At 41.9% G+C, this 17,795-nt stretch overlaps 4 protein-coding genes across 8 annotated transcripts in view; all 4 read left to right on the top strand.

The window, feature by feature from the left end:
- The window catches only part of LOC130173525 (protocadherin alpha-C2-like), a 42,117-nt gene that overhangs the window by 13,451 nt on the left and 10,871 nt on the right, over positions 1–17,795 (top strand). For 2 of the 5 annotated variants that reach the window (XM_056382884.1, XM_056382889.1), the window contains exon 1: positions 15,385–17,794. The exons of 2 other annotated variants lie outside the window; for them this stretch is intronic. In XM_056382884.1, the coding sequence (XP_056238859.1) occupies positions 15,386–17,794 (2,409 nt within the window). In that variant the 5' untranslated portion in view covers position 15,385. Of the gene's footprint in view, positions 1–2,494; positions 5,764–15,384; position 17,795 lie in introns of those variants that run through there. One more of the 5 variants, XM_056382890.1, reaches the window with a different exon arrangement.
- On the top strand, positions 5,747–8,665 carry LOC130173961 (protocadherin alpha-C2-like). The gene is made up of 2 exons (XM_056383542.1): positions 5,747–8,140; positions 8,531–8,665. The coding sequence occupies exons 1-2, from the start codon at positions 5,747–5,749 to the stop codon at positions 8,537–8,539; spliced, it is 2,403 nt and encodes an 800-aa protein (XP_056239517.1). The 3' UTR covers positions 8,540–8,665.
- Positions 8,753–11,164, top strand: LOC130173526 (protocadherin alpha-C2-like). The gene has a single exon (XM_056382891.1). The coding sequence runs from the start codon at positions 8,753–8,755 to the stop codon at positions 11,162–11,164; it is 2,412 nt and encodes an 803-aa protein (XP_056238866.1).
- Positions 11,926–14,581, top strand: LOC130173524 (protocadherin beta-13-like). The gene has a single exon (XM_056382882.1). It carries the CDS (start codon positions 11,926–11,928, stop codon positions 14,569–14,571), a length of 2,646 nt encoding a protein of 881 aa, XP_056238857.1. The 3' UTR covers positions 14,572–14,581.

Raw genomic sequence — 17,795 nt, 5'->3', positions numbered from 1 at the left:
AATACCCGAGGAAATGAAAGAAGGATCAGTTGTAGCAAATCTTGCTACTGATCTCAGCCTGGACGTTAAAACACTGAAACAGAGAAAGATGCGTCTTGACACCATTTCAAATAAGAAATATCTGGATGTGAACAAAGAGACTGGTGAACTATACATTGTTGATAAGATTGACAGGGAATATATTTGCATCTCAAAATCATCGTGCTATCTCAAACTTGAGGTAATACTAGAAAATCCAGTACGAATTTTTAATATTGAACTAGAGATTTTGGATATGAACGACAACGCCCCACAGTTTCGCAGAGACGTAATACATTTAGACATATCTGAAGCGACACCAAAAGGAGAGCGATTCTCTCTGAGTAATGCAGTTGATCCTGATGTTGGAAGCAATTCAGTTAAAACTTACCATCTGAGTGAAAGTGAGCATTTTAATATTGAAGTGCAGACAGGAAGAGATGGATCAAAGTTTGCTGATTTGATCTTAACAAAGACTTTAGACCGCGAGCAGCAGGCTGTTCATAATTTAATACTCGCAGCTGTAGATGGAGGCATACCTGCTCGTTCTGGTACTGCCAGTGTTATTGTGCGTGTTTTGGACACGAATGACAACGCTCCTGTATTTAACAAAATGATGTATAATGTTAAAATAGTAGAAAATTCTCCTATTGGAAGTCTTGTTATTCATCTCAATGCAACAGACTTAGATGAGGGGTCAAATTCTGAGATAACATACTCATACAGTTTATATACGTCAGAGAAAACGCAAGAAACATTTAATCTGAATCCTTCCACTGGTGAAATTACTGTCAAGGGAATGTTAAACTATGAGGATTTCAGGATTTATGATATGGAAGTTATAGCCACCGACCATGGAGCCAATAGTTTATCAGGACAATGTACCATAAAGATTCTGGTTGAAGACATGAACGACAACCATCCAGAAATATCTATTAAATCATTTCAGAGTCCAGTCAATGAAAACATAGAATTAGACACAGTGATAGCTGTAGTTAGTGTGAGTGACAAAGACTCAGGTGACAATGGAGTGGTTGATCTTCATATTCCAGATAATATGCCTTTCAAACTGAGAGAATCCTCTGATAACTATTATGAATTAGTGGTGTCAGAGGCGTTAGACCGTGAGAAGGTTCCAGAATATGACATCACTTTCACTGTTACAGACAGAGGTTCTCCTCATTTATCTGACAATGAAACTATGACTTTAGAGCTGCTGGATGTTAATGACAATGTTCCACAGTTCCCTCAGTCATTTTCTACTATACGTGTAATGGAGAATAACGCACCTGGGGCCCTGCTCAGTTCACTCACTGCCTTTGACCCCGACCTCCATGAAAACCAGTATTTAGTTTATTTCATCCTAGAGAAAGAGATAGCCAACACCTCCATGTCCATGCTGTTCTCCATCAATCCAGAGAACGGTAATCTTTACGCACTAAAAACTTTTGACTATGAGATCGAGAAGGAGTTTCTTTTCCACATTGAGGCCAGAGACTCTGGCTCTCCTCCACTCAGCAGTAACGTGACCGTCCACATCATTATTGTGGACCAGAATGACAATGCTCCGGTTATTGTCTCTCCATGGCGCGCGCACGGCTCAGTGGTGGAGGAAAAGATCCGCAGATCCACAGATAAAGGCTCTCTGGTTGCCAAGGTGATAGCCTTAGATACGGACTCGGTGCACAACTCTCGGATTACCTACCAGTTTCTACAAGTGACTGACGCCACCTTGTTCAGTCTGGACCAATACAACGGAGAGATCCGGACTATGAGGATGTTCAGTTACAGAGATCCACGCCACCAGAGACTGGTTGTTGTTGCCAAGGACAACGGGGAGCCGGCTCTCTCTGCTACAGTCACCATCAAGCTGTCCACAGTGGAGACTGCTGTTAAGGCCTACTCTGACATGACTGAGGTTCCTCTAGAGTATGATATCTTCTCAGACCTCAACCTGTACTTGGTGATCGGTCTGGGCTCAGTGTCATTTCTCCTGCTCATCACCATATTGGTCACCATCGTGCTCAAGTGCCAGAAACCCAAACCCAGCAAAGCAGCTCCTCCCTGCAGGAACAGTGTGATCAGTGAGAGGAACTCCACCATTGCAGATTCCACTCTGGTCTCCAATGATGCCTACTGGTACAGTCTGTTTCTAGCAGAGACCAGGAAAGGAAAACTGGTGGTCAGACAGCCTGTGCCAAAGGGCTCCAGATACATCGTGTCCAGTATACCAAGAGGCACAGGAGTGACAGACACTAGTGACTCAGCAGCTTCCACTCTGCAGGTAGGAATCTACTACACATATATATATTTTTTTATTTCTGTTATTGAAAAAAAGTCATAATTTGTTTTTGGACTATGTTGTAGAAATTTTTATTAATAAAGCTCAATCAATTAACCTCACACGGGATGTCATTAATCTACTTTCTTGGGAACAATACTCAATTTAAACTCGCATTGATGAAAGTATATAAATACTTAAACTAATCATATTAAATGCAGTCAGAAAAGTCTCATAAATTCTACAGGGTGGCGCTGTTTATTAGTAAAATACCAGCCCATGAATGCCATGACCGTGCGTTGTTGACATTAGGGAAGATTGTGAATCAGCCAGACAGATCCGTGGTGCTGAAACTCCGCTACGAAAACGCGCTCGTCCTATTTAGCACTCCGGATTAAAAAACGTTAAATATGTTTGGAATAAGGACCTTTACAACAAAATTAAAAATTACTAGAAAGCTACAATACAAAGACTGAACTGTGATACAAAATCAGTCAACAATACGTTTCTTTGTAACAATGGAGTCTCGCAAAAGGTACGTGCTGCTCGTTCTCATTCTTTTTTCTTTCGTTCGTAACATATCGAGCTCAGTAAATCTTTATTCAATACCCGAGGAAATGAAAGAAGGATCAGTTGTAGCAAATCTTGCTACTGATCTCAGCCTGGACGTTAAAACATTGAACCAGAGGAAGGTGCGTCTTGACATCATTGCAAATAAGAAATATCTGGATGTGAACAAAGAGACTGGTGAACTGTACATTGTTGAGAAGATTGACAGAGAATATATTTGCAACACAAAGTCATCAGCTTCATGCTATCTCAGGCTGGAGGTAATATTAGAAAATCCATTACGAATTTTTAACATAGAAGTAGAAATCCTGGATATGAACGACAACGCCCCACAGTTTCGTAGAGACGCCATACACTTAGACATATCTGAAGCGACACCAAAAGGAGAGAGATTCTCTCTGAGTAATGCAGTTGATCCTGATGTCGGAAGCAATTCAGTTAACACGTATCATCTCAGTGAAAGTGAACATTTTAATATTGAAGTTCAGACAGGAAGAGAAGGGTCGAAATTTGCTGAACTGATCTTGAAAAAGGATTTAGACAGGGAGCAGCAGGCTGTTCATAATTTAATACTCACAGCTTTAGATGGAGGCACACCCGCTCGTTCTGGTACTGCCAGTGTTATAGTTCATGTTTTGGATACTAATGACAATGCTCCTATATTCAACAAATCGATGTATAATGTTAAAATAATGGAAAATTCTCCCATTGGAAGTCTTGTTATTCATCTTAATGCAACTGACTTAGATGAGGGGTCAAATTCTGAGATAACATACTCGTACAGTTTATATACGTCAGAGAAAACACAAGAAACATTTAATCTGAATCCTTCCACTGGTGAAATTACTGTCAAGGGAATGTTAAACTATGAGGATTTCAGGATTTATGATATGGAAATTATAGCCACCGACCATGGAGCCAATAGCTTATCAGGACAATGTACCATAAAGATTGTGGTTGAAGACATGAACGACAACCACCCAGAAATATCTATTAAATCATTTCAGAGTCCAGTCAATGAAAACATAGAATTAGACACAGTGATAGCTGTAGTTAGTGTGAGTGATAAAGACTCAGGTGACAATGGAGTTGTTGATCTTCATATTCCAGATAATATGCCTTTCAAACTGAGAGAATCATCTGATAACTATTATGAATTAGTGGTGTCAGAGGCATTAGACCGTGAGAAGGTTCCAGAATATGACATCACTTTCACTGTTACAGACAGAGGTTCTCCTCCTTTATCTGACAATGAAACTATGACTTTAGAGCTGCTGGATGTTAATGACAATGTTCCACAGTTCCCTCAGTCATTTTCTACTATACGTGTAATGGAGAATAACGCACCTGGGGCCTTGCTCAGTTCACTCACTGCCTTTGACCCTGACCTCCATGAAAACCAGTATCTAGTTTATTTCATCCTAGAGAAGGAGATAGCCAATACCTCCATGTCCATGCTGTTCTCCATCAATCCAGAGAACGGTAATCTTTATGCACTAAAAACTTTTGACTATGAGATCGAGAAGGAGTTTCTTTTCCACATTGAGGCCAGAGACTCTGGCTCTCCTCCACTCAGCAGTAACGTGATCGTTCACATCATTATAGTGGACCAGAACGACAATGCTCCGGTTATTGTCTCTCCGTGGCGAGCCCACGGCTCTGTGGTGGAGGAAAAGATCCCCAGATCCACAGATAGAGGCTCTCTGGTTGCCAAGGTGATAGCCTTAGACACTGACTCGGTGCACAACTCTCGAATTACCTACCAGTTTTTACAAGTGACTGACGCCACCTTGTTCAGTCTGGACCAATACAACGGAGAGATCCGGACTATGAGGATGTTCAGTTACAGAGATCCACGCCACCAGAGACTGGTTGTTGTTGCCAAGGACAACGGGGAGCCTGCTCTCTCTGCTACAGTCACCATCAAGCTGTCCACAGTGGAGACTGTTCTTAAGGCCTACTCTGACATGACTGAGGTGCCTCTAGAGTATGACATCTTCTCAGACCTCAACCTGTACTTGGTGATCGGTCTGGGCTCAGTGTCATTTCTCCTGCTCATCACCATATTGGTCACCATCGTGCTCAAATGCCAGAAACCCAAACCCAGCAAAGCAGCTCCTCCCTGCAGGAACAGTGTGATCAATGAGAGGAACTCAACCATCGCAGATTCCACTCTGGTCTCCAACGATGCCTACTGGTACAGTCTGTTTCTAGCAGAGACCAGGAAAGGAAAGCTGGTGGTCAGACAGCCTGTGCCAAAGGGCTCCAGATACATCGTGTCCAGTATACCAAGAGGCACAGGAGTGACAGACACTAGTGACTCAGCAGCTTCCACTCTGCAGGTATGAATGCAATATACACATTTTTTTTTGTAGTATTTTCCCTTCATCAATGTTATGTCACACCGTTGTATGGTATAAATTTTCCTATCGTTATAAATTTTCCACTTTTTTTTTAATGAAGAACAACAATGCATCTAATTATCACCTTCGAAAATACCTAAGTTGGTTATTCAATTTGAAATCAAAATGAAACTAAGAAAGACTTTTTACATTTCCTCATGTGAACATACTTGAAAGGGTGTTGAAACCCTGGAGGGTGGCGCTGTTTGTTAGTAAAATGCCTTTCCATGAACGCCACGACGGTCACTCACAGACAATATAACGTTCGTGAATCAACCGAACAGCTCCCTGGTGCTGAAACTCCGCTCCGTAAACGGTATCGTGCTTTTTAACGCTGAAATAACCTTCGGATTTTAAAATGGTAAATATCTTTGGGATCAGGACTGTTACAGCAAAATCCAATATTAATGTAAGCCTACATTATAAAGACTGAACTGCAGGAAACACGCACACAACAATGCGGTCCTTTGTAACAATGGAGTTTCGCAAAAGGTACGTGCTGCTCCACGTTGTTCTTTGTTGTTTCGTTCGTGATATATCGACCTCAGTGACTCATTATTCAATACCCGAGGAAATGAAAGAAGGATCAGTTGTAGCAAATCTTGCTACTGATCTCAGCCTGGACGTTAAAACGCTGAATCAGAGGAAGATGCGTCTAGATATCATTGCAAATAAGAAATATCTGGATGTGAACAAAGAAACTGGCGAACTGTATATTGTTGAGAAGATTGACAGAGAATATCTTTGCCCTACGAAGTCATCAGCGTTATGCTATCTCAAGCTGGAGGTAATACTAGACAACCCAGTACGAATTTTTAACATAGAAGTAGAAATTCTGGATATGAACGACAACGCCCCACAGTTTCGTAGAGACGTAATACATTTAGACATATCTGAAGCGACACCAAAAGGAGAGCGATTCTCTCTGAGTAATGCAGTTGATCCTGATGTTGGAAGCAATTCAGTTAAAACTTACCATCTGAGTGAAAGTGAGCATTTTAATATTGAAGTGCAGACAGGAAGAGATGGATCAAAGTTTGCTGATTTGATCTTAACAAAGACTTTAGACCGCGAGCAGCAGGCTGTTCATAATTTAATACTCGCAGCTGTAGATGGAGGCACACCTGCTCGTTCTGGTACTGCCAGTGTTATAGTTCGTGTTTTGGACACTAATGACAACGCTCCTGTATTTAAGAAAACGATTTATAATTTTAAAATAATGGAAAATTCTCCCATTGGAAGTCTTGTTATTCATCTTAATGCAACTGACTTAGATGAGGGATCAAATTCTGACATAAAATACTCATATAGTTTATATACGTCAGAGAAAACACAAGATACATTTAATCTGAATCCTTCCACTGGTGAAATTACTGTCAAGGGAATGTTAAACTATGAGGATTTCAGGATTTATGATATGGAAGTTATAGCCACCGACCATGGAGCCAATAGTTTATCAGGACAATGTACCATAAAGATTCTGGTTGAAGACATGAACGACAACCATCCAGAAATATCTATTAAATCATTTCAGAGTCCAGTCAATGAAAACATAGAATTAGACACAGTGATAGCTGTAGTTAGTGTGAGTGACAAAGACTCAGGTGACAATGGAGTGGTTGATCTTCATATTCCAGATAATATGCCTTTCAAACTGAGAGAATCCTCTGATAACTATTATGAATTAGTGGTGTCAGAGCTGTTAGACCGTGAGAAGGTTCCAGAATATGACATCACTTTCACTGTTACAGACAGAGGTTCTCCTCATTTATCTGACAATGAAACTATGACTTTAGAGCTGCTGGATGTTAATGACAATGTTCCACAGTTCCCTCAGTCATTTTCTACTATACGTGTAATGGAGAATAATGCACCTGGGGCCTTGCTCAGTTCACTCACTGCCTTTGACCCTGACCTCCATGAAAACCAGTATCTAGTTTATTTCATCCTAGAGAAGGAGATAGCCAACACCTCCATGTCCATGCTGTTCTCCATCAATCCAGAGAACGGTAATCTTTACGCACTAAAAACTTTTGACTATGAGATTGAGAAGGAGTTTCTTTTCCACATTGAGGCCAGAGACTCTGGCTCTCCTCCACTCAGCAGTAACGTGACTGTTCACATCATTATTGTGGACCAGAACGACAACGCTCCGGTTATTGTCTCTCCGTGGCGAGCCCACGGCTCTGTGGTGGAGGAAAAGATCCCCAGATCCACAGATAAAGGCTCTCTGGTTGCCAAGGTGATAGCTTTAGACACCGACTCAGTGCACAACTCTCGGATTACCTACCAGTTTCTACAAGTGACTGACGCCACCTTGTTCAGTCTGGACCAATACAACGGAGAGATCCGGACTATGAGGATGTTCAGTTACAGAGATCCACACCACCAGAGACTGGTTGTTGTTGCCAAGGACAATGGGGAACCTGCTCTCTCTGCTACAGTCACCATCAAGCTGTCCACAGTGGAGACTGCTGTTAAGGCCTACGCTGACATGACTGAGGTTCCTCTAGAGTATGACATCTTCTCAGACCTCAACCTGTACTTGGTGATCGGTCTGGGCTCAGTGTCATTTCTCCTGCTCATCACCATATTGGTCACCATCGTGCTCAAGTGCCAGAAACCCAAACCCAGCAAAGCAGCTCCTCCCTGCAGGAACAGTGTGATCAGTGAGAGGAACTCCACCATCGCAGATTCCACTCTGGTCTCCAACGACGCCTACTGGTACAGTCTGTTTCTAGCAGAGACCAGGAAAGGAAAGCTGGTGGTCAGACAGCCTGTGCCAAAGGGCTCCAGATACATCGTGTCCAGTATACCAAGAGGCACAGGAGTGACAGACACTAGTGACTCAGCAGCTTCCACTCTGCAGGTAAATAATTGACTCACAATTAAATGCATCACCATCACTCGTTCTTTCAATTTTCATTAAAATTCCTCCAATTAACCGTTAATTGCACGTCTCCCTGGGTGAAGACATAGTGAAAATATTTAAACTGAAGCAATATGATTCCTTACTTCTTATTCATAGTTAAGTCATTCCTTACCAATAACGCTGTTCACAATTTTGACTATCGTCCAAACAAAAGTTACGTACAGATTTCGATGTAATGCAAAAGTATTTCAACATCGTGGTTATTTATTATTCGTTATTTCTACATTGTCATAACTTGCATGTAAACCCACCACGATACAGTTGCGTGTTTCTTGCACTCTAGCGTCGCTGTTCTCCAGTTAAACACCCTAATCTATGACTTTGCAGGCGCCATGACAGTGTCTCATGCTGAGACAGACCGGACAGCCACACAAACCGTGTGGACAGCTCCTGGTGCTGAACTGCATTTCGCGGATTTATTTCGTGCTCATTTGCCTTAGTCCAGCAATTTTTTTGATCGGCATCTTCAAACTACATTGTCGTTGACCATTTTTCTGTTCTACCTGTATTGACTCACTGAAAAACGAACATTTCTTTTGCCCTGAAACAATGGAAATGCGCAGCACTGGAAATTCTTGGACGAGGTACGTGTGTGCACTCCTATTCATCGGCACGTTTGTGACTACGGTTATTGCCGTAACTCACTATTCTGTTCCCGAAGAATTGGAGGAAGGCTCAGTTGTCGCCAATTTAGCTTCCGATTTAGGCTTAGACGTGAGAACTCTGAGTAGGCGGGAGATGCGGTTAGACATCATATCCAGCAAAAGATATCTGGATGTGAACAAAGAAACTGGAGAGCTTTACATCGTTGAAAGGGTTGACAGAGAGTATCTCTGTGCAATAAAAACACCGACATGTTATCTAAAAATGGAAGCTATTGTGGAGAACCCTCAGAGGATATTTTATATTGAAATTGAAATAACGGATATAAATGACAACGCTCCTCATTTTCGTCGAGACACCATCAACTTGGACATTATGGAATCAACCCAAGCTGGTGAGAGATTCTCTGTTAATAACGCCGTCGACCCAGATCTTGGGTCAAATTCGGTTAAAACATACCTTCTGAGTGAAAGTGAGCACTTTGACATAGAAATTCAAACCGGAAGAGACGGGTCCAAATTTGCTGATTTAATATTAAAGAAGAGTTTAGACCGAGAAAAGCAAGGAGTACATAATTTAATTCTCACGGCTGTGGATGGCGGAGTCCCCACTCGAAGCGGCACAGCCAGTATCATTGTTCGTGTGCTTGACACTAATGACAACGCCCCGACTTTCGAAGTAGATAATCATAACATTAATATAATGGAAAACTCTCCAGTTGGAACTCTTGTTATAGAGCTGAATGCCAAAGATCTGGACGAGGGGACAAATGCACAGATCGAATATACATACAGTCTATATACATCAGAGAAAACACAAGAAACATTTAACCTGAATCCTTCCACTGGTGAAATAACAGTGAAAGGAATGTTGAACTACGAAGATATTCGGAGTTATGAAATGGAAATCATAGCAACAGATAAAGGACCTAACAGCCTGTCTGGGCAGTGTAAAGTAAAAATTGTTGTAGCTGATATGAACGACAATCACCCAGAAATATCTATCAAATCATTTCAGAGTCCAGTCAACGAAAACATAGAATTAGACACAGTGATAGCTGTAGTTAGTGTCAGTGATAAAGACTCAGGTGACAATGGAGTGGTTGATCTTCATATTCCAGGTAATATGCCTTTCAAACTGAGGGAATCCTCTGATAACTATTATGAATTAGTTGTGTCAGAGCCGTTAGACCGTGAGAAGGTTCCAGAATATGACATCACTTTCACTGTTACAGACAGAGGTTCTCCTCCTTTATCTGACAATGAAACTATGACTTTAGAGCTGCTGGATGTTAATGACAATGTTCCACAGTTCCCTCAGTCATTTTCTACTATACGTGTAATGGAGAATAACGCACCTGGGGCCTTGCTCAGTTCACTCACTGCCTTTGACCCTGACCTCCATGAAAACCAGTATCTAGTTTATTTCATCCTAGAGAAGGAGATAGCCAACACCTCCATGTCCATGCTGTTCTCCATCAATCCAGAGAACGGTAATCTTTATGCACTAAAAACTTTTGACTATGAGATCGAGAAGGAGTTTCTTTTCCACATTGAGGCCAGAGACTCTGGCTCTCCTCCACTCAGCAGTAACGTGACTGTCCACATCATTATTGTGGACCAGAACGACAACGCTCCAGTTATTGTCTCTCCGTGGCGCGCACACGGCTCTGTGGTGGAGGAAAAGATCCGCAGATCCACAGATAAAGGCTCTCTGGTTGCCAAGGTGATAGCCTTAGACACAGACTCGGTGCACAACTCTCGGATTACCTACCAGTTTCTACAAGTGACTGACGCCACCTTGTTCAGTCTGGACCAATACAACGGAGAGATCCGGACTATGAGGATGTTCAGTTACAGAGATCCGCGCCATCAGAGACTGGTTGTTGTTGCCAAGGACAACGGGGAGCCTGCTCTCTCTGCTACAGTCACCATCAAGCTGTCCACAGTGGAGACTGCTGTTAAGGCCTACTCTGACATGACTGAGGTGCCTCTAGAATATGACATCTTCTCAGACCTCAACCTGTACTTGGTGATCGGTCTGGGCTCAGTGTCATTTCTCCTGCTCATCACCATATTGGTCACCATCGTGCTCAAGTGCCAGAAACCCAAACCCAGCAAAGCAGCTCCTCCCTGCAGGAACAGTGTGATCAGTGAGAGGAACTCCACCATCGCAGATTCCACTCTGGTCTCCAACGATGCCTACTGGTACAGTCTGTTTCTAGCAGAGACCAGGAAAGGAAAGCTGGTGGTCAGACAGCCTGTGCCAAAGGGCTCCAGATACATCGTGTCCAGTATACCAAGAGGCACAGGAGTGACAGACACTAGTGACTCAGCAGCTTCCACTCTGCAGGTATGAAAAAACAGCAATTAAACATGTTTCAACAAGACATGTAGTTAATGAAATTGAGAGAGTGAATTTGATTTGTATTCGACCCTCTACTCTGCTGGCATTAATAGATATATTTATTTATTTATTTAGCACTCAACTTGTTTCGAATAAATAATGTTTGAACAATAGGTCCTGCTCATCATGACATCCACCCTTTAACGGCTTTATTCTGAAACTCATAAAAACAATTTTTTAATTCATCATTTTGCAAACCACCCACGACCAAAAAGATAACAAAAAAAAATCAGCTGTTCACTATTTCTTTTAAATCGCTTTCTTCCAGTTTCTTATCATCAGTGCGTAAATTCCAGCTTAAATATGCTGTTCATTCAACTTTATTCTTTTCAGCATACCGTGTTACTACTAACTGAGTGCCACAAAATATTTTTTACAGCGTAATACCATTTATTTTAACAATAATTGTTAGATAGCCTATACATAGAAATAAGAATATGTCGGGGTCATTTTTTCGATTATAGCTGCTGCCAAGGACATTTGTCACAAAGCGTCGCTCTTCACCACCAAAACAACGTCTTTGTGACGGAACTGTGGTGAGACAGTTGTTGAAAGAAGCAGAACAGCCATTTCTTTACAGCTCTCTTATCAGGAAAGCCAGGGTCGCAATATAATTACTCGTTTTGTTATTTTCATACAGTAACGTTGCTCTGAAACCAATGTATTAATTCTGATTATCACAATACCGTTTTATTGTCGACAAACACGACATAATGATCATGGATTCTAAATTCCGTAACCGGCTTTGGAGAAGGTACGTCTCGCTGTTTATTTTATTATGTGTAGCCTTCCCTACTACATCTGCCGTTACACACTACTCAATTCCCGAAGAGATGGAGCAGGGATCTGTGGTTGCTAATCTAGCATTGGACTTGGGTCTGGATGCAAAAGCATTGGGTCGCCGCAAAATAAGACTAGATGTCATAGCTAATAAGCGATACCTTGATATCAACAAAGAAACAGGGGAGCTATTCGTTGCTGAAACGATTGATAGGGAACATCTTTGCAACAGCAAGAATCCATCCTGTTTTCTTAAAATGGATGTAACAATTGAAGATCCAATTCGACTGTTCAACATTGAAGTTGAAATAATGGACATTAACGACAATGCACCTCATTTTCGTAGGGATACAATGCATTTGGACATATCTGAATCAACCTCACCAGGGGAGCGCTTTTCACTAACCAACGCTATTGATCCCGATTTTGGTTCGAATTCAGTAAAAACCTATCATCTTAGCGAAAGTGAACATTTTGCACTAGAAATTCAAACCGGGAGAGATGGGTCAAAATTTGCTGATTTAATTTTAAAAAAAGCTTTAGACAGAGAGAAGAAAGCTGTTCATAATCTAATACTGACTGCTGTGGACGGTGGAGTCCCCACGCGCACAGGTACAGCCAGCATCATTGTTCGCGTGCTTGATGTGAACGACAACGCCCCTTCATTTGAAAAAGACAGATACGTCGTAGATGTGATGGAAAACTCTCCGATTGGAAGTCTAGTAATCAAGTTAAATGCCACCGATTTAGATGAAGGGTCCAATTCTGATATTGTTTATTCATATAGTTTGTACACATCAGAGAGAACACAAAATATGTTTAACCTGAATCCAGAAAATGGTGAAATCAGAGTGAAAGAGATGATTAATTATGAAGATATTAAACTTTATGAAATGGAAATTATTGCCGCTGATAAAGGACAAAACTCTTTATCTGGACAGTGTAAACTGACAATACAGGTGACAGATATGAACGATAATCACCCAGAAATTTCCATCAAATCCTTTCAAAGTCCTATCAAAGAAAATGAACAAATAGACAGAGTGATAGCTGTAGTTAGTGTCAGTGACAAAGACTCAGGTGACAATGGAGTGGTTGATCTTCATATTCCAGATAATATGCCTTTCAAACTGAGAGAATCCTCTGATAACTATTATGAATTAGTTGTGTCAGAGCCGTTAGACCGTGAGAAGGTTCCAGAATATGACATCACTTTCACTGTTACAGACAGAGGTTCTCCTCCTTTATCTGACAATGAAACTATGACTTTAGAGCTGCTGGATGTTAATGACAATGTTCCACAGTTCCCTCAGTCATTTTCTACTATACGTGTAATGGAGAATAACGCACCTGGGACCTTGCTCAGTTCACTCACTGCCTTTGACCCTGACCTCCATGAAAACCAGTATCTAGTTTATTTCATCCTAGAGAAGGAGATAGCCAACACCTCCATGTCCATGCTGTTCTCCATCAATCCAGAGAACGGTAATCTTTACGCACTAAAAACTTTTGACTATGAGATCGAGAAGGAGTTTCTTTTCCACATTGAGGCCAGAGACTCCGGCTCTCCTCCACTCAGCAGTAACGTGACTGTTCACATCATTATTGTGGACCAGAATGACAATGCTCCGGTTATTGTCTCTCCGTGGCGCGCACACGGCTCAGTGGTGGAGGAAAAGATCCCCAGATCCACAGATAAAGGCTCTCTGGTTGCCAAGGTGATAGCTTTAGACACCGACTCAGTGCACAACTCTCGGATTACCTACCAGTTTCTACAAGTGACTGACGCCACCTTGTTCAGTCTGGACCAATACAACGGAGAGATCCGGACTATGAGGATGTTCAGTTACAGAGATCCACACCACCAGAGACTGGTTGTTGTTGCCAAGGACAATGGGGAACCTGCTCTCTCTGCTACAGTCACCATCAAGCTGTCCACAGTGGAGACTGCTGTTAAGGCCTACGCTGACATGACTGAGGTTCCTCTAGAGTATGACATCTTCTCAGACCTCAACCTGTACTTGGTGATCGGTCTGGGCTCAGTGTCATTTCTCCTGCTCATCACCATATTGGTCACCATCGTGCTCAAGTGCCAGAAACCCAAACCCAGCAAAGCAGCTCCTCCCTGCAGGAACAGTGTGATCAGTGAGAGGAACTCCACCATCGCAGATTCCACTCTGGTCTCCAACGATGCCTACTGGTACAGTCTGTTTCTAGCAGAGACCAGGAAAGGAAAGCTGGTGGTCAGACAGCCTGTGCCAAAGGGCTCCAGATACATCGTGTCCAGTATACCAAGAGGCACAGGAGTGACAGACACTAGTGACTCAGCAGCTTCCACTCTGCAGGTATGGAAAACCTCAGTTAAACATGCGTTATCACAGATGTCTTCCAATCATGTCCCTCCAACAAAGCCACAAATAATCGTGTGCATTACTATATTTTATAACTGTTGTTGTTTGGTCCTTGCAATGGTGAAGATTACTACTTCAGTTAATATTCTTTTCAGGAGTTATCTTGCTGTATTTCACATATCCAATGCCTTAAAATGTACGATTCATTATTGTTTTACAACTAAGTAAGGAAAAATATTTACAATCATTTCAGTGGTTGTGATTTAAGTTGACATCCAGGTATATTTTGAAGGGTTTACAAATATATATACTGTATATATTTTTAAATATAAACAAATCACTGGGTAATTGCACACTTCGTGCCTTCCAAGAATCAATTTCCCTCCTATACTGTATATATGTACAGTTTAAATTCGAGATTGTATAGGTAATGACAGTAAAAGAATTAAAATAGAGACCAAATGTACTTATCATACTCTATGACACTGGTTTTAGGCATCCAAAACGACGCGTAAAAATCAAATATAAAGGCAAGGGCTGTGGCGTCATTTAACTGCACCTACAAAATATCATAATAGCAGTCTATACATAGGATACAAATCTGATAAAATAACAGTGCATTTGCATACTTATAAAAATAATACAACCATCAAATATCAGAACTTGTCGATCTTCCAATAACCCTACCTGGCAAAAAAAAAAAAAAAGATATTTCATTACGCTTTAACCAAAATTCAAAGTTCACACACAAGTAATCACGAAACCTTTGAACCTTCGATATTTTATGAGGCGCAGAGGCTCATAAAGTACTGTTCATGTCGCTGCTCTCCAGAAAAACATGCGCACTGATGAAGTCATCCTCTCAAGATAGTTGATTGGAGACTCGGCGGATAGACATATTACACGCAACGCTCTGCTGATACTAGTATAAAGAAACGTTTTGAAAGAAAACCGTCTTATCTTTTTTGATCGAATAAAAGGACTATTTCTCGTTGCTCCGACACTCATCACATTCCAAGGCTTTAAAAACGGATTCTTCTCAATGGCGCATCATACTCGTCAGTATTCCCTGAGAGGGTACGTTTCCGTGTTTCTTTTTCTTTCTGCTATCATGAACACGGTATCCACCGTCACCCATTATTCTGTTCCCGAAGAAATGGAGGAAGGCTCTGTTGTTGCTAATTTGGCAACTGATTTGGGATTAGATGTAAAGACTCTGAGTAAAAGAAAAATGCGCGTAGACGTTGTAGGCAACAAAAAATATCTTGACATTAACAAAGACACAGGAGAGCTGTTTATTTTGGAAAGGATAGACAGAGAGTTTCTGTGCCCGTCAAAGACCACTACGTCTTGTTTTCTTAAATTAGATGCTACAATTGAAAGCCCAATACGAATGTTTAATATCGAGGTGGAAATTATGGATATTAATGATAACGCCCCTCATTTTCGACGAGGAACGATGCATTTGGACATCTCTGAATCAAGCCCCATTGGAGAGAGATTCTCACTGAACAACGCTGCAGATCCAGATGTTGGGACAAATTCTGTGAAAAATTACCACCTGAGCTCAAGTGAACACTTTGCGCTTGAAATTCAGACCGGGAGAGATGGGACAAAGTTTGCTGATTTGATTTTGAAAAAAGCTTTAGACAGAGAGCAGCAGCCTGTTCATAATCTAACACTGACTGCTGTGGACGGTGGAGTCCCCACGCGCACAGGTACAGCCAGCATCATTGTTCGCGTGCTCGATGTGAACGACAACGCCCCTTCATTTGAAAAAGACAGATACGTCGTAGATGTGATGGAAAACTCTCCGATTGGAAGTCTAGTAATCAAGCTAAACGCCACCGATTTAGATGAAGGGTCCAATTCTGATATTGTTTATTCATATAGTTTGTACACATCAGAGAGAACACAAAACATGTTTAACCTGAATCCAGAAAATGGTGAAATCAGAGTGAAAGAGATGATTAATTATGAAGATATTAAACTTTATGAAATGGAAATTATTGCTGCTGATAGAGGACAAAACTCTTTATCTGGACAGTGTAAACTGACAATACAGGTGACAGATATGAATGATAATCACCCAGAAATTTCCATCAAATCCTTTCAAAGTCCTATCAAAGAAAATGAACAAATAGACACAGTGATAGCTGTAGTTAGTGTCAGTGATAAAGACTCAGGTGACAATGGAGTTGTTGATCTACATATTCCAGATAATATGCCTTTCAAACTGAGAAAATCCTCTGATAACTATTATGAATTAGTGGTGTCAGAGCTGTTAGACCGTGAGAAGGTTCCAGAATATGACATCACTTTCACTGTTACAGACAGAGGTTCTCCTCCTTTATCTGACAATGAAACTATGACTTTAGAGCTGCTGGATGTTAATGACAATGTTCCACAGTTCCCTCAGTCATTTTCTACTATACGTGTAATGGAGAATAATGCACCTGGGGCCTTGCTCAGTTCACTCACTGCCTTTGACCCTGACCTCCATGAAAACCAGTATCTAGTTTATTTCATCCTAGAGAAAGAGATAGCCAACACCTCCATGTCCATGCTGTTCTCCATCAATCCAGAGAACGGTAATCTTTACGCACTAAAAACTTTTGACTATGAGATTGAGAAGGAGTTTCTTTTCCACATTGAGGCCAGAGACTCTGGCTCTCCTCCACTCAGCAGTAACGTGACTGTTCACATCATTATTGTGGACCAGAACGACAACGCTCCAGTTATTGTCTCTCCGTGGCGCGCACACGGCTCAGTGGTGGAGGAAAAGATCCCCAGATCCACCGATAAAGGCTCTCTGGTTGCCAAGGTGATAGCCTTAGACACAGACTCGGTACACAACTCTCGGATTACCTACCAGTTTCTACAAGTGACTGACGCCACCTTGTTCAGTCTGGACCAATACAACGGAGAGATCCGGACTATGAGGATGTTCAGTTACAGAGATCCGCGCCATCAGAGACTGGTTGTTGTTGCCAAGGACAACGGGGAGCCTGCTCTCTCTGCTACAGTCACCATCAAGCTGTCCACAGTGGAGACTGTTGTTAAGGCCTACTCTGACATGACTGAGGTGCCTCTAGAATATGACATCTTCTCAGACCTCAACCTGTACTTGGTGATCGGTCTGGGCTCAGTGTCATTTCTCCTGCTCATCACCATATTGGTCACCATCGTGCTCAAGTGCCAGAAACCCAAACCCAGCAAAGCAGCTCCTCCCTGCAGGAACAGTGTGATCAGTGAGAGGAACTCCACCATCGCAGATTCCACTCTGGTCTCCAACGATGCCTACTGGTACAGTCTGTTTCTAGCAGAGACCAGGAAAGGAAAACTGGTGGTCAGACAGCCTGTGCCAAAGGGCTCCAGATACATCGTGTCCAGTATACCAAGAGGCACAGGAGTGACAGACACTAGTGACTCAGCAGCTTCCACTCTGCAGG

The sequence above is a fragment of the Seriola aureovittata genome, chromosome 8 (assembly GCF_021018895.1).
Source record: "Seriola aureovittata isolate HTS-2021-v1 ecotype China chromosome 8, ASM2101889v1, whole genome shotgun sequence".
NCBI classification, from domain to species: Eukaryota; Metazoa; Chordata; class Actinopteri; order Carangiformes; family Carangidae; genus Seriola; species Seriola aureovittata.
The sequence above is the reverse complement of the archived record's forward strand: the minus strand, read 5'-3'. Positions and strand labels throughout refer to the sequence as shown.

Coding starts and splice junctions, on each gene's coding strand:
- LOC130173524 (XM_056382882.1), top strand. CDS start 11,926: ATGATCATGGATTCTAAATTCCGTAACCGGCTTTGGAGAAGGTACGTC.
- LOC130173961 (XM_056383542.1), top strand. CDS start 5,747: ATGGAGTTTCGCAAAAGGTACGTGCTGCTCCACGTTGTTCTTTGTTGT.
- LOC130173526 (XM_056382891.1), top strand. CDS start 8,753: ATGGAAATGCGCAGCACTGGAAATTCTTGGACGAGGTACGTGTGTGCA.